We start from the raw sequence: 16822 nt of genomic DNA, 5'->3' as shown, positions 1-16822 counted from the left end.
CATGTTTTACAAGTGTCTGTCACATTGTTTCCTTTCTTGTCTCACTTATTGATGTTCTTTATTTATTTACTCACAGACACATATAGCTTAAACAAACAAGATATAACATGGTAGTTAGTGAGCATTAGAGGGGCTGGGAGGTGCATTTTGTTAACCTAAGCTAAGCAGTTGCTGGCTATAGCATCATGTTTACCACAGATATGAGAGTGGTATCCCTAAAACTTTTGTATGTTTATGGGAGGTGTAAGTGTGTGTCCGTGTGTCCATGCTGAACATGTTGAACTTCAGTATCTGTAGATAGGAAGTTGTATAAGCACTTTGTTCCAGCACCAGTTCCCATTGTTTTTGTGCCCTCTGGGGCACATCAGCACTGCTCCAGCTGTGTTTACTCTGAATGACTATGAAGGATGATTCAACAGTCAAATGGAGAATCTTTATACAAGAATTACACGTACATCACTATCATTAAAGCATGGTGTTTCAGTAGCACATTGTTGATATACAAGCAAAAACATCTCAAGTTTGTGAAGCAGGTATTCTTGGTTTTCAAAATGCTCTGCAGATGTTCTCCTGAGGAGACTCTTTCAGGGCCCTGGTCCAAAGCAGCTGAAAACAGCACCACCATTATTAGAAACATATTACAATAAATGTGATTATCGTGCAGTTTGGAGTGGCTCCAAGGTTTGCAGGAAGTTAAGTAACCAATCTCAATCACTAGCCTAGAAATGAAGCAACAGTCGGGAAAGGGAGCTTCACTGTGGAGAAATACGCTCTCACTCTTGTTTCATTCCAGTCAGACACTGGCTGTAGTTTTCGCAGATAATCTTAATCTTGTCCCAGAGCTGAGCACAGGCATAGTCGAATCCACTGGGTGTTAGTGTATGTGGAAGTAGAAGCTAAAATACATTCCTCACATGTTGCTCAAAACTCTCAGATATGTCATTTTCTGTGATCACTTACAGTAAGGTGGTGTTCTCAAACTGTGCAGCAGGCCCCACTGGTGGAACATAAAGCCACTGCATGTGGGGCCTGGGGGAAAAATGGAATGAAACTATGTTGAATGGAGATGATTTATGTGTTTAAAAAGATCAATGATCCTTTTAGATATTCTATAATCTCAAGAGTATCTATAAGATATAAGGGTATAAAGGGTCCTTGTTACTCCCCCTGCCCGGTGTGTACAGCACATTGCTACTTTCATTATTTCCAGGAATTGTTGAAGTTATTTCCAAAGAATGAATGCTGTGGGAAAGTAAGGGAGGGGGAAAGTGTAGAAAACATGTGCCAGTAAACCACCCCCATTGGGTGACATGTGTTCCCTGTAGGTCTTGCATCAAGATTTTTCACATATTTCTAGAGAATAGGATTGTGTTTGTAGCCGTCTGTGAGTAAAGGCATTCAGATTGTATGAGATAAAAGCAACAATTGTACCACAGACATAGTAACGGTAATGAAGATCCATAGTGTATTAAAATGATAATATAACATATTGCTGAAAGATTGCAGTGTATGGAGAAAAACATTATTGCTGACAAAACAGTCCCACCACAAGGTCCATTTAATATCTGTTCTAGGCCTTTCAGTCATATCACATGATCTTCAGCATTTCAGATTTTCAAAGTGCTATTTCTGAGTGCTCTAAGATTGAAAGAAAAGCTATTAAATGGATGTACTGTACCAATTTAAAAACACCTTTTTTTTATTTAGATATCTACAATAAATCCATTTTAAAAATGTTGAGATGTGAAATTTGTCTTATTTATTTGATTTATTTATTTGTGTTTTTTACAATTGAAGTAATTATAAGGATTCTTTGTGTGTATACTCATTTCTGCTGTGTAACGCAGCTGCAGTATATGTTGTGGTAATATTATATTTGAGTATTATTATTATTATTATTACATCCATTTGAACTGTTCCAGAGTTAATCAGATTATCATTACTCCAAAAATATAACTTAATTAGTGCTATCAAAATGATTTATTAACAATTCAAGTTCCACATTTATGCCCCATTTTCTCGAGGTCATTTCAGTTCCTACCAGCAGTGTTGTTGTTTATACGGAGGACGGTTGTGAGTGTGACACAGCGTTGCTCCGCTGTTGCGTCGGCCCCTTTAAGAAAAGTCACATGACGGTCACATGACGCGGAAGTAGACCGAGTTGTTTCAGCGTTGTTGTGTTTACATCAACAGCAGCTTCTCGTTTACGCGCCGCTCGCAGGTCCACTGAGTAAATGAGTAGAAAAAAACAGTTACGTTTTTATTATTCTTCCATAATAAATCCATTTCCCCATTTAAAGACAGGAACGGGGTTTACTTTCTTTGTTATAGCAGGTACAGCAGCTCTAGGTCACCAAATCCGAGGTAGGGTTCATGTGTTTGATCCGGATATCACTGTAAACAGGCGGGTTGTTTCGCATGTATAACCCACGCTTGAGCAGAAATAAAAACAACTATCATCGCTCTAAGCCCTCTGACATTACCTTCTGAATGTGTGTCCCAACTCTGACTGTTTGGTTCCGTTTTAGCAACAGGAAGAAGTGAAAACTCTGCAGTGTTTGGATGAAGTCGCCATGAAGCAGGACAGTGAGGCTGTGAACGTCCCTGCGTGCTTCATCTCCAACCATGAGGGGTTTCTCGGAAGCATCAAAAACTTAATCAAAGACTTTGTGGTGACTGAGTTAGACATCACAGGACAGCGTGTTAACACAGCAGCAGCAGCAGCAGCAGCAGCACAGACACCAGCCTGTGCCTCCTCAGATACAAACTATGAATCCAGTGCAGAATTTAAGGAGAATAGCTATTACTCAGTCTCCCAGGACCCTGATGATTCAGCTGATTGTGGGGGAGATGTCACCATACCTAGTCCAGGTAGTTTTGATTTAAGTGTGATTTTAGGCCAGCCGGTCAGTGAAGAGCTTGAGCAGTTTGTGTTGACTCTCAAAGACGAAAAGCCAACCAAGCAGGAGCTCTCTCTGGGATACTTCGCTGACAAACACCACAGGGCAAACGTCCACCGTGCTGTCAGACACCGCTTCCCCTTCCTCATGACTGTCACTATTCAGCCTGAGATCAGGGTGAGGGAGGACCCAGACTACAGAGAGCTCTCCCAGCTGGTTACAGAGGACGAAGCAGAGGACTTCTTCAGGTTCATAGACGCCAAAGTGCGAGGCTCATCCTATACGTTTGGACCTGATGACAGCAAGGAGCACAGGACGGCGGTCCACCACTTCCTGAGCCGAAGGTTTGGCAAATTGGTAGAGACTAAAAGCTTCAGCGACCAGGGGACCACGGCAATCTCAGTTAGGCTGAGAGAGCAAGGGAGGCCGAAGAAGAGAACTGCGGAGGAACGTAAGGAAGAAGAAGTTTACACAGGTAAGGTGTACAATTTAAGTATTAATTGAGAAAATTGTTGAAAAAATAAGAAAAAAAGAAATATACATTCCCAGAGCCCATGGTGAGGTCTTCATATTGCCTATTTTGTCCAACCAACAGTTTAAAATCCAAAGATATACAAAGACAACCAGCAAATCACATTTAAGAAGCTGGAACCGCTGAAAATTAGGCACCAAATGACTTCAAAATCCATTAATCAACCAATCATTTCAGCTGTAGTAAGGTAATCATATCACAAAATATGTGCCTTTCCCCAAATGTATCTGCCTTTATCAGACTCTGAACTCATATCGTTTGGCCTTTTCTTGATGTTTGTTAATGTGCCACGTCTGTGTAAAAAAGTAGAAAAAAGCTAATTATTTTAGGCTCAGTTGACTCTCTTAAAATAACTCCACTTACATAATCAAAGTCACACACAGCGATTGATATCATTAAATATTTTTAACAAACAAGTTCCTAAGGAAAGTGCGTACATTTAAAGCAAGTCATTGGTTTCTATTTCAAGATGTAGTAGAACTTCTAAAAAATATTTCCCATGAGTGACACTTGAAATTAGAACAAAATCACAGCTGTGTGTGTGTGTGTGTGTGATCACTCTTTCAGCTTTCACTCTGTGTAAGGAGAACCTGGAGACTCTAGAGGCCATCAGCTACATGGCAGCAGCTCTCGGGGTCCTGCCATCAGATTTCACCTACGCCGGGATCAAGGATAAGAGAGCTATCACCTACCAGTCCATGGTGGTCAAGAAGGTCTCCCCTCAACGGTAGTGCTGCATTTCTTTCATGGATTTGGGATTCATCTTCTCATATTCACAAATTAGCGAGACAAAAAGTAACCCTGACCCTAATCATAGTTCCCTTAGAAGTCTCAGAATGAACGGCAGAAATCGGTGTGAAACTGAATCCAACCACTTATTTATTTGATGTTATTCATCTTTAGGTTGAAAGAAAAGACAGCGGAGTTCGAGAAGAGGGGGATGCATCTGTCTCAGATCCGCTCTGTCAGCGAGCCACTCAGGCTTGGACGACTGCAGGGGAACCACTTTGACCTGGTGGTCCGTGACCTGAGACCTCACGGGGCCAGCGACGTTCACTCCTCTGTTGCAAACACACACACTCGCCTGGCAGCGCTGGTAAAGGAAGCAGTGGAGAATGTCGAGGTAGTTTTTCTGTAGTTTTCAGCACAATATTTGCTTACAACAGTGCATATTGTCACATGCACGTTTTTACGCTTGTACTGAAAAATTTAACTAGTGTTGATAAAAAAAAAAAAGAAAAATCTAAATATGAATTTCCCCCTGTTTGCTAAAATTTAAAAAACAAAATGTATTTTAGAAAATAATTGAAGATCTCAGTAGGAAAAAATTATAATTTGTTTAGCTTTTACTCTTGACAGTAAGAAAACTCTAGAACATTATCAACCTTATGCTTAAGTGGTGGCTGTTGTTTCTGTAGTGCTTAAAATGTGCTAGTGATTGAATACGCTGCCAATTTAACATGGTTTGTTGTTCTTTGCAGGCTAGAGGTTTTGTAAACTACTATGGACCACAGAGGTTTGGGAGTGGGCAGAGCATTCAGTCTGACCGTGTAGGACTGGCTTTACTAAAAGAAGACATGGTAAGTGTTGCAGACAGTTATTGTGTACATGACCAGATGTGAACAGCTGTGAAATGTGACTGAACAGCAACTGGTTCCTCAAAACAGGGAACTGAAACACTTCCAGATGGAAGAACAGTGTATGTAACACATGTATTCTCTATCAGTCTGCACAGTACTGTGTTGTGGGTGTGTGTTGAGATGTATGTTGTATGTTGTCCCACACAGGTGGGTGCTGTGCGTCTCTTCTTCACTCCAGAGGAAGGTGATGATCCTCAGAGCCACGCAAAGAGACACTTCCTCCAAACAGGTGAGAGCTAGGACAACACTGACAGATTTAATTTAATTTATCCTCATTGATAATATTACTGTAACGGTTTTGTTTCGGTTTATGTGATGATATTTTGTAGAAAACCCATCATGTAGCAAATGTATGACTATTAAAACATAAATTACAATATGGTGTAAGTGTATCACTCACTCTTTATCACTCTCTCTCTCCTCTTTCCTGCTTCTCTGTACCAGATAACGCTAAGGAGTCTTTGGCGTTGATGCCGTTGTCGAAGGCCAGGGAACGACTGATGCTCCGGGCCCTGAACCGCTATGGTACAGGTCCAGATGGTTGTACCCAAGCCTGGCTCAGCCTGCCCCACAGCATGAGAGTCTTCTACCCACATGCCTACTGTAGCAGGTCAGCTGCAAGGAAAATGCCACAAAACACACTTTATTTATGGGTTTCCTGCCAATATTGGAGCTCTCTACCGTTGATTATTGAGCAGCTCCATTGCAGCAACTAAGAGATAAGGACATTTGCATTTTGACAGACGTTGTTAAAAAATGACATTATTTATAAACTTTCCGCTGCTATTGTCATGTTCAGTTTCAGGGTTTAACCCTAGCAGCAGTTTGTGCCTCTCATCATCATCATGTTCGAGTCACAAAGCTCAGATCTAATTGGGCAGGGTGATGCTGTTTCTGGTTACCATGAAACATGTTTCTGGTTACCATGAAACATGTTAAACATATTTTTTATTGTGCTGCAGACTGCACAATCCAGATGGTTTGAAGAGACTTGAACAGTACTTAAGCTGTTCTGAAGGTATTTCCAGAATGCTTAAAAAACCTTCTGGGTTTTTTCAAAGATGAGAGTATTGGAGCAAAAACTGAGGCTAGCTTTGAGCCAGCATCACCTGTTTTATTCTTTTTTTAATTTATGAACATATTCTATCTTAATGTAGTGATTTGCTTTTTTTTTTTTTTTACAAAAAGATTCAACATCACCTTAAATGACTATCATTTAATAAGTCATAAACCATTTGGGAAATTAAAGCTGGCTCCCAGTGCTTTAATTGTTTGATAGTGATAATTGCTGATAAGTGCTGGTCTGTCTGTGGTTGTCAGAGTGTGGAACGAGGCAGTGGCACACAGGCTGACTACTCTGGGCCACAGTGCCAGGCGAGGAGACCTGGTTTGGATGCCGGAAGGCCAGAAAAACCTGGAGGACACTGGAGAACCCAGCTCCCCTCAGGTAAGAGAGGACAAAAAGAAGACATTTGCTGTACCAATGTTCTAACTGCAGTATAGTGCAGGAATAGATATTACAGGAAGAGTATAAGCTGTTCCAAAAGCAAAAGCAAAAGAAACAACTCAAGTGTCTGCTGAATAAACCAGCTCACATACTGATTTAAACTCAGAGTGAATGAGTGCTTACAACTTTGAAGGTTTTCCTTTCAAAAGGCTGTAAATGGAAAAATCACTATATGGTGGGAAAAAGAGAAAATCGTAGAAAATCTTCTTGCTGATGGGCTTGTGCTCGGTCAGTGCTGCTCACTTTTCCTTCTTTGCTTTGACAGATCCATGTGGTGACAGACCAAGAGGAACAAGAAGGAGTGTACACACTGGGTCAAGTATGTAGTTCAGTTTATATGTCTGCTTTAATCCTTACTATTACTGCTTATCTCACTGCTGTTGCCATTGTGTTTTTTATCATCCCATCAGGTGTTACTACCAATGCCGGGAAACACCGTGAAGTATCCAGAAAACAGCATGGGGACTTGGTTCCAGGAGAGACTGGCCAGGGACGGACTGGCTGAGTGCCGCTTCAGAGTCAGCGGCCTCAAGCTAAATCTGCCCGGCTGCTATCGCCCCCTGCTGGCCTTCCCGCGCAACCTCCGCCACCAGCTGCAGAGAGCAGCCTTCGGGGAGGGAGCGGGAGAGGTGACAGGAGGCAGCAGTAGAAGGAGCGATGGGCAGCTGAACGGCTCAGCAGTAGAAGGGAAGCAGGACTCGCTCGCTCTCACCTTAAACTTCGACCTGGACTCCTCCTGCTATGCTACTATCTGCCTCAGAGAGATCATGAAGTGTGACCCCTAGAGGTCAGACATTGTTCCTGTTGTATTTCTACATAACTTTTTCTTGGTTTTTAGTGGAAAAGAGCTTTTTTGTAACCCATCATTGTGATACATTATCAGTAGCCCTTTGGTTTGTTGTTGATGTAATGAGCATAAGACCAAAACATAAAAAAAATAAAAAAAATAATGTGCAACTGATAAAACAAATGTGAACAAATCTAAATGTAAAACCGTGTAAACAGTATTTGTGTTTTGTGCCATGAATAAAAATCCTTAAAGATTCCATCCAACAATGTTCTGCTTTTTAAAAAGTAAATATGTGACCTTTACTCAGTGTCCATCTTAGGATAGCTTTTTTTTTTTTTTAAAAACCCAGGACAAGACATTTTATTCTCCGTATGTGGAGAGAGATACAAGAAAAATCCAAAACAAATGACAGTACATGAGTCATTCACATATTTACATTTAACATTTCTACAGAGTTCCTTAACAGTCCTGAAACACTAGTAACAATAAATAACATTTAAGAAATGGCAAAAAAAATCCATAGAATTGATAAAAAAAAAAAAACTAGAACCCAATCTGTCCTCACAACTAAAGATTATAGGCCCAAAAATCTTCAGTTTGCTTGCTGTAAATTATTATTTATTTGTGATAATTCAAGAAGAAAAAACTTTCAATAACCTGTCATAATAAAAGAAAACATTTCTTTGCAAAATATTATTATATCAATATAATTGGTAATCGGAATTACTATCCTATGTGCACTTTTCTGTTTTTTTAAACAAATAAAATAAATATTTTAAACTTTAAATTGGGCTTTCTGAAAGTTTTTCACTATAGTCTTAAATTGGCTTTAATTTTGTCCAGCTGTGGACATTGTGCATTGCATTGTGGGACAACACTGGTCTGATTGTAGTGTGCATATTGTCTGCTTTCAGTAGCCTATCGTTAATTTAATAATTTTACATCGTTAACTCTGATTCTAGTTGATAGTATGCAGTGGGTTTAGTATGGATTCAGGGATGGATAAAATGGAAACTTCTCCTTTTTGGTTATTGTACTGACTACTAACCACCACTAGATGGAGACAACACACTGATAGTCACATAACACAGGTGCTCCTACTCCTCTAAGTGTAATGTATCAAGGTAAACTCATTTGTAAAAGTGTGAATGTTTAATTTCCTGAGTGTCCACCAAATTATCCTCAGCCATGTTGGCATAATATTGAGTTCCTTATCTGAGAAACAGCACCTGCAACGTATTACTAAAGGACTAATGATGGTAATGAGTATATCACACTCCTAATCTGAGGCCAAGTCTATCATGCAAGGACACATGATCCACTCTTGCTTAAAAAAAAAAAAGAGCTGCACCCCAGCAGGAGAGGCATTTCAGAACCAATATAAAATTTAATGAAGCATTAAACCCCGGCGTAATTACGCTGCTGAGGGGCAGCATTCGATCAGTGTTACAATTGAGCCAGCTTTGCCTCCGTGACTAATTTATACAATTTTGATGAAAATGTTTAAAGACAGCAGCATAAAAAAAACCTGCCTCATAAATAACTCACATCGACTATACCTCTGGGCTGTATTTAATACCTGTTACAGTAAGCAATGTGAAAAGTGACTATATGGATGTTTTAGTTGGAGGTTGGTTCTGACACGCAGCCTGTCATCAACCCATAGCGCTGTATGATAGAGTGCCTGCCTGTAAGCTAAACTGTCTCTGCCAAGGAGACGCATTAGCAGTAATGAGTTTTTTCACATTTTGAAGACTTTTGTTCTAAAATGACATACTATCCAGCAGAAAGGAGATTGAGGAATAGAAATCCTTGCAGTAACACCTACAAGAATCCTGAATCCACATGTTTTTAATGTGTCTCGCCTAGGGAGTCTTACACTCATAATGATACGGAGGATTTTTTAAATAGTTCTCACATACTGACATGAAATGAGAATTAATAGGAGTCGTGTGCTGGATGAATTCCCATGTCCCCCCAGGTGGCATAAAGGCTGCGTATTTCACTCCTTGACCTCTCGACAATCACTGTCATGCAGCCTTTGCCTGCAGACTGAAACAGTTTCCAGAATGTATCAACCAATAACTTTTACTTTGAGACCTTTTGTGAATAGCTCTTCCATTAATAGAACAGTTTAACATTTTGGGGAATTACTCTTATCTGCTCTCTTACTGAGATTTACACGACAAGATTAAAGAAACAAGTCATAATTGTGTATTTAATTTGCTTTAGAGGTGCTGCTGGGCATTTTTTGTTTGGCAGAGCCAGGCTAGCTGTTTCCCCCCAGTTTATAGCCTCAACTAAGCAGTTGCTAGATGCAATTTCACAACATAAATGTGACAGTGGTATCAGTTTTCTCGTCTAACTCTCAGCAAGAAAGTGAATGAGTACATTTCCCCAAAATGTCAAACTTTTGTGGTTGCTGCAAGAGCTTAACCACCCATGTGTCCGTCTTTGTTTCCCATCAAACTCACACTGGTTTTAACCTAAGAATGTTACATCCACTTCAACTCAGGTTGCAGAGATGTGATCAGCGTAAAGTTCTGTGGTGGTCAAACAATTCAAGGTTTCTGAAGACTGACTCAAAACCTTGGATGCAACATGGGATTTACAAACACATTGGGATATTTTTCAGTATTGCACAACTCTAAATGAAGTATTACAAGGTCAAGAATCAAGTCCCAGAATTGTATATATCATAAAACAAGGGAGCAATTCTGCCAGCTGGTTACATCATTTTCATGTCAGGCGATTTCTTGAATCAAGCAGTTGAATGATCAAAGATTCCTCCTTGTTTTAAGATACTGTTCCCAGAAAATTACCAAAACAAGTGGTAATACATTGGAAACTATAATATCAACCAAGTATCCATAACTGTTTCACTTGTTTTATGTAAAATAAAACTTTAAGACAGAAAATAACACGTTCACATTGACAGTGTCCCTCTTTTATTTAGAATAGTTGCAGAATTACATTAAAACCTCCCCACCTAAAAATGTAAATATGATCCATCACCAAATATATACGTTACTGACACACATTCATCACAAAACTCAAAATATATTGTACTGTGTGCTCCTGCGGCTATGGCCCAGTGCACATGCAGTTGAAAAGAGCCTTGGCGAGTAGAATTGGTCTGATTCTACATTACAGATAGTGGGAACAGAACTATATCTTGCTCAGCTATGATTCCTCTGCGCAGACAGAAATGACTCTTCCACATCCTCGGGCTGAATCCCGTTCCAGCCGGCTGTAGATAAATGTTGACCCACTTCAGCAGCGAAGATGACAACTTTACTACATGTCTCGCTTAGTTGAAAAGCAGGGCAAAAGGCTTGAGAACGAGAAGGAAGTGAAGGGTTATGAAAGACATTTACCATGGACCTACAGTGATATACTTCACCTCGATATGAGAGACGGAGGAAGGGGATGAAGCTGGGGGTTATGAAAGAAACTTACCATGGAATGGGGGAGCTGTATGGCTTTTCTGGCCAAGTGCCCTTGTGTTTTTTTTGCAGCACTTTAAAGGCCCTGAAAACATATTTTCTCAATCAGCTTCTTACTATGAGCGATGGGGTCCTACGTGAACACACAAGTTTTCTGCTTAAGTTAAAACAGTTTGGGTTGTTTTAGTAGAGAGATTTCTGATTTCTGTGTGCTGCACTCACTGGTTTGAAGTGGGCGGGGTTCATCTGGAAAAAAGCTGATGTCACATACTTCTGCGCCACAATAAGGACGGTAATAATATCTGAATCAAAATCCAAGTTGGAGGGCAGTTGTTTGTTTTGACATTATGCTGCTTACTTAGTTTGCCAGCGCTGTCAACGCGATCAAACCACACTCGCAGTCCAGGCGACAGCGATTAATTACATTTTTGATGGTAATAGCAGCAACTTTCAGTTTGTGTTGATTCTGGCAGCCCCTGTGGACAAATGCGGTAGTGTCTCCTTTCATTGATTTCAAGGGGAATCCGACCGAATCCGACCTGATGGCAGGAATTAGGAATCACTATGTAGAAATAGCCTATATATATATAAATAATAGTCTTCTTTCTGATGGTCTCGTTAGCTTATGTATGTCATATCAAGGCATCAGTATTAATTTTAGACCATCATAATCAGTTAACCACTTCTTGTAGTAGGTTTAAACTTGTTATTTATAACATCTAAAGGTTATTTTCAAAACTAACTTTGATTGCTGCTTATTTAGTCATGAATATTGAATGTTAAAAACTTGGTTTCAAATCTTGAGCGTGGGAGCCATATAGAAGATGGAGGCAGGAATAAAGATAGAAAGATAAAATAAAATAAAGAAAGCAGAGAAATGACTCAGACTGATTAAGGAATGACCATCATTCTGGCTTGATCAGCCTATTCAAAGCTTACAGTAATGTCAGAGGTTCATACACACATGCACAGTTCCTCGTTCATGATTAGACATATAAACATTCCAGTGGCCTTTGACCTGCCTGAGCTGTCTGTCCTCCAGTCAGTTGACTGGCAAGTGGTTCACCGTGTTTTTACTAAAGCAGAGGCTGATATGGGACCATGCCTGTGGGAATTTTGAAAACATAAGTGCACGTGTGAGTTTGTGAGCTTGTCTGAGCCTGTGAAAGAGAAAGCAAAAGAGTGAGTGTTTTTTATGTGCCCCTGTCAACCCTGTTGCTGCAGGAGCCACCACTGAGTGTTGTCCAGACGTGACAGTCTGTGTACACAAGGTGGCTGAGCACGGTGTCAAGAGTGGTTGAATGGAAGCATAACAACAATTAATCCACTGTTTTGAATTCATTTTTACAGTATGGGCTTTTTTACTTTTAAGCTGCCACATTAATGTGAATATTATGATTTCCAGTGTTTTATTAAGAGCTCCTACACTTACACTGCAGCCATTTATTTAAGTGATTTATTTAACAGATGCACTAAGTGACATTCATGGAGTAGATGCACAAAGGCTTTTGGATTGGCTTCTGGTACTTGGATTACAAGGATTGAAGCTAACAAGGGTGATGTTTTTACCACATGAAATTCACATTTAAAAACACACAGATGATTCTGTGCCTAGAAAACACAACTTTCTTTTGTTTTCACTTGTTGTAACTCATGAGACAATACATGTAATAAAGAAGCACGCATGGCTGGACACATGAGCCATCTGCAAAACTTGACATGTGACCTTCTTTATTATGGGACAGTGTCATTCAGTAAAACCACCTGACCCCTCTGCTGCCCAGAGGCTGCTCGGTCACCCATTTAGTGTACTCCAGTCAGTGTCCCACATGTGAGAGGCCTGCATGTGGAAAATACACTGACCTGATAACTGCAGCTGAGCTATTGACAAGCGGAAAGAGAAAAAAGTGAGAAAATTAGATTGATTAATGGATAACGTAATGATGCGGTGCTTTGGGAGCATCACTGGATCCTGCACATGTAGAGCAGTTGAATCCATCGGACCATAAGAGTGTATGTGAAAATTGGATGAGACATTCCCATGTCGTCAACTTTCCTCCACATTGCTGATTAAGTATCATTAGCAGCATGTATAAAGCAGAAGAAAACTGCAGTTATACTCCAGGTGTGAGTTGTCTGTGAATGCTGTTTTTCACTAGAATCTGATTCACACTCACAGTCAGCCTTCCCTGGAAAGGTCATGAGCAAGCATTTGAAACCAAAACAAGTTCATGTCATGTGCTTGAGCCCAATTAAAGTTTTAAGAAACCCCAAATTTTGTGTCTTTAAATATTGACTTAATTTGGCACAATGTGGTCGCAACCATGGTGGAAAATGAATCTTGTAACTATAAGCCAAATGCTGGTTAAGTCTATCTCCGGCTGCGAATGAAGTACATATCCAACACAGCCCTTTTCTATCATAAAAATAAATAAAAAGCCGTAAAACATCTGGCTGCTAAAATATAAAGTGAGTCTGTCAACTTTTGGATCCGACCACTCACTGTGTCCAGTCAGTGGAAAAACTTAATTTCCTGCCCTGTTTGTGACCCAACTTTTAACACACTGAGGCACAACACCAATCGTGTGGAGTCGTGGTAAATTGCCTGCACATGAGCCATTAATGGGTTACTCGCTACAACTGGGACTTTTTCTCACACTGTAAAAGTTAAGGGAAAAAAAAACTGTTAAGCCTCTGCCTGGGTACAGTGAGCGCTCTGTGCCAGAGTGGAAGAATCTGTTGACTGGCTGCAAAGTACAGGGAGGTGAAGGAAAGCTCATTATTTTTAATGGCATCCCTCCACCGGTTGAGAGAGGGAGAGAAAGAGCCAGAGAGAGAGATGAGCCATAATACTATCTTAGCTGGCTCCATACTGCAACACTCAGACCTTGTCAAAATGTATGCAAGCGTGCACACCCATGCTGTCATATGAAAGCCAAAAACATGGACTTTCAATGTTTTTCCATTGCAATAATTTCTCGACTGACGAAATAAGGTCTGTGTGAAAATCCATTTCTATGTAGTTTTTATGAATTTCACAAAATAGCTTTGATGGAAACCCGTACAGGAATAGTTATATTCACTAAATAAACTAAATTGTTTAGACGTCCTGCAATGAATTGCTTCAATAATCAGTTGAATTAAATTGTTAAAAATTTTGGAAAATACTTCAAATAACACTTATTTTAAAATAATCAGACAGTATATCAGCTGTCGCGAGGTGAAATTTTGCTTCATTTTCTAACTGCACAGAAGTTAGATGTTTGCTGACTAGCTAGCGTGTATGTGAGTGTGCCTGTGTGTGCATGTTGTTGTGCAGCTCAGCCTCTGACTGATCTCAGATATCACAAAGTGCTTTCTGTCATTACATGCAAAGTAGATTCATCATTTTTCAATTTACACTGGCGCAGTTTTACTCAGTTTGCACTGCTCCGGGCAAATATGCATCTAATAACGCCCACTTGCATCTTTCTATTGAGTTTGGATGCAATCCCACAGCATCTAAAATTCACCTTGAACTCAGTCTGAACACACCTTTACTTCCTAAGACTTACACCTGGTTCTAGTTTCATACAGTATTTAGCATACGGTCATGAGAGGGGATCGACAAACAAGGCAAAAAGATGTGTACACACACACACACACACAGAGGCCTTGAGAGGCACATTGCTGATGTTTGGCATCCGTTATCCGTTCATTGCCATTAACCTAGCTCTCTTACATCAATCAGTGTCTCTGTGGCATAGCTGCTTTGGAGCCTGACTGTAGTCCTGTAATTACCTTATTGGCTAAATCCCAGCTGTGCGTGTGTATTTGCAAAATATGTCCATGTGTGTGTGTGTGTGTGTGTGTGTTCATGGACAGACAGGAATGAAAATGGGAGGCAGGCTGCTTTGGAGCAGCTGCACCGGTGTGTCTGTTGGGTTCAGTGCCCGAGGAGGAGAGAGAGAGAGAGAGAGAGAGCTGTCCTCATGGTGATTGATGGAGCAGCTTCCTGTCCTGGTAGGGGTTATTGAGGAGCTCCCAGGGACCACCGTTATTTCCTGATGCTCTTAAATATCCTGCTCCAATCCGCCCTATCCCCCTCTTCATCTTTTTCACTTTCTCAGTCCTTCACCCTCCTTCTTACAAAGGCCCCACTCCCCTCACTTTCCCTCTTTTTTTTTTTTTTTTTTTACAAAAGCATTGGCAGATATTGTTTACATATGGCCGGCTAATATCTTCATACACCAAATTATCTACACAGAGACTCACATCAAGCCATGCTTAGACCATTAGATAATATTTTGAGGAAAGTAAAAGCACCATTTATCAGAGATGTAGGCTAACAGACACATTATGGCCTGCTAAAATTGGATATGGCACACACTTAAAGCTGTTATTCTCTCTCTGTGTCTATACAAACAGTCAAGGAATCAGGCTTATGGCACATATATCTTGCCTGTTTGTCCACTCCCTCTCTTTTCACTCTCTGTTCTCCTTCTCTCCCTTTGTTTCTCACCCTACTTTTATTTTATTTTCCGCCTCATATCTACACTGCAGTAAAAGTTAAAAGCAACAGTTTGACATTTTAGGAAATATACTTCTTTGCTTTCTTTCCAAGAGTTAAGGGATTGATACCATGTGTCTGTATGCTACATATGAAGCTAGAGCCAGGAGACGGTTAGTTTAATTTAGCATGAAGGCTGGAAGGAGGTTTTCACAGGGGGTTTATTTGCTGGACTATTTCTTGGCCTGGCACGGTGACTTTCCTGGGGTACGGATTGAACAAACAAGATATAGCGTGTTTAATAGTGAGCTTTAGGGGTGCTGGTAGGCAGTGTTTTTGGCCCCTGCTTTAGGTGAAGCTCAGCTAATTGTGCATTGAGGATGAAGCAAGAGTCAGCAGACAGACATGAAATGTCAAATTCACTATAAAGCAACTCTAAACACATTTTCCAAAATGTCAACTATTCCTTTTAGAAACAATGTATTCTCTGATTTCAAAAGTCTGAGTATAGTAAGTGTGCCAGTTAATTAGATTTTCCAAAATTACATTGAAATGACATTGTCCTCTCTTCCCATTGTTTTGAAGAAAAGCAACATTTTTAAAAGTATAGCCTGCAATGAGCTTCTTTTAGCCAATAAACCACAAAGCATGTATATTTTATATGACTGCCAAAAGGATCATTTGTAGATTGATTTCCTACCATCTAGATCAGAAATCCATCACACTAAGCAATAATAAGTCCTATTTTTATTTTCTATTTTTTTGTTTTAGCCATGGCAATCCAGATGCGAGCAGGGGCTGTTGGCAGCTCTTCCACATTAATGCATTCAAGAAGGCTTTGACATTCAAGGTTTAGGTGCCAAGAATGATTGCATTCACTCTGACCCTAAAGGAGAACTCTGCTGATTTTATGCACCAAAGTCTGTTTGAGTAGTGTTGCAAAAGTAAAAAAAAAAAAGATGTATAACGCCTTCTGTGGCTTCAGAAGGAACCACACAAAGTTTAAAAAAAATTGCCACTTGTCACTTGAGGCTACATTAGCTGAGATTAGCATTACACATCTGAATCTCTAAATGAGGGCAATGTTGCAAGGAATGTTGCTGTTTTGTGTGTTAAATCTCACATATGGGTTTTCAGGAAGCACTTAAATGAACAAAAAGGTTTGGAAATGCAAGCATGGTTACAACCCGTCGATGCTTGGAACATGTATTGACTGGTACGTGACTTTACATTGGGAAAAAGAAACATTAAGTGATTGATTATCTGTTTTAATCAAGTGTTGTGAATATAAACAATTCCTGGAAAGTCCTAAGAGTTACTAAAATGGACACTCCGATCCAGACTTATGAATGTAGTGTGACACTGTATATTGTAATAGTACAGAGATGCTCCAACACACTTAAACCACAATGTATAAAAGTCCATTCAAGCCTCCATTCTTTTCTTTATAGTCAGCTTCCACATGTCTGAGAAATTCACAAATAGCCTGTGTCTTATAGCTAAACATGTGCTCGCCAC

The 16822-nt window shown here is 40.1% G+C and overlaps 1 protein-coding gene across 2 annotated transcripts; it reads left to right on the top strand.

Moving 5' to 3' along the window:
- The first annotated feature begins 2150 nt into the window (after positions 1-2150).
- Positions 2151-7627, top strand: pus7l (pseudouridine synthase 7 like). Of its 2 annotated transcripts, none has more exons than XM_051393019.1 (10): positions 2151-2364; positions 2535-3375; positions 4000-4159; positions 4336-4555; positions 4914-5012; positions 5220-5301; positions 5517-5682; positions 6393-6519; positions 6845-6898; positions 6990-7627. In XM_051393019.1, exons 2-10 carry the CDS (start codon positions 2574-2576, stop codon positions 7362-7364), a joined length of 2085 nt encoding a protein of 694 aa, XP_051248979.1. In that variant the 5' UTR covers positions 2151-2364; positions 2535-2573; the 3' UTR covers positions 7365-7627. The 2 variants fall into 2 exon arrangements, with proteins under 2 accessions (XP_051248979.1, XP_051248978.1); XM_051393018.1 differs by having other exon boundaries at positions 2529-3375.
- The last annotated feature ends 9195 nt before the right edge of the window (positions 7628-16822 follow it).

This window comes from Dicentrarchus labrax, unplaced genomic scaffold (assembly GCF_905237075.1).
Source record: "Dicentrarchus labrax unplaced genomic scaffold, dlabrax2021, whole genome shotgun sequence".
In the NCBI taxonomy this organism is placed as follows: Eukaryota; Metazoa; Chordata; class Actinopteri; family Moronidae; genus Dicentrarchus; species Dicentrarchus labrax.
This window is presented reverse-complemented; position numbering and strand designations above follow the sequence as displayed.

What these genes read in the sequence shown, in the direction of transcription:
- pus7l (XM_051393019.1), top strand. Translation starts at nt 2,574, where the DNA reads ATGAAGCAGGACAGTGAGGCTGTGAACGTCCCTGCGTGCTTCATCTCC. An exon ending in AAGAAGGTCTCCCCTCAACG is followed by an intron (nt 4,160 to 4,335) that starts GTAGTGCTGCAT and finishes ATTCATCTTTAG; the next exon opens with GTTGAAAGAAAAGACAGCGG. An exon ending in AAGCAGTGGAGAATGTCGAG is followed by an intron (nt 4,556 to 4,913) that starts GTAGTTTTTCTG and finishes TGTTCTTTGCAG; the next exon opens with GCTAGAGGTTTTGTAAACTA.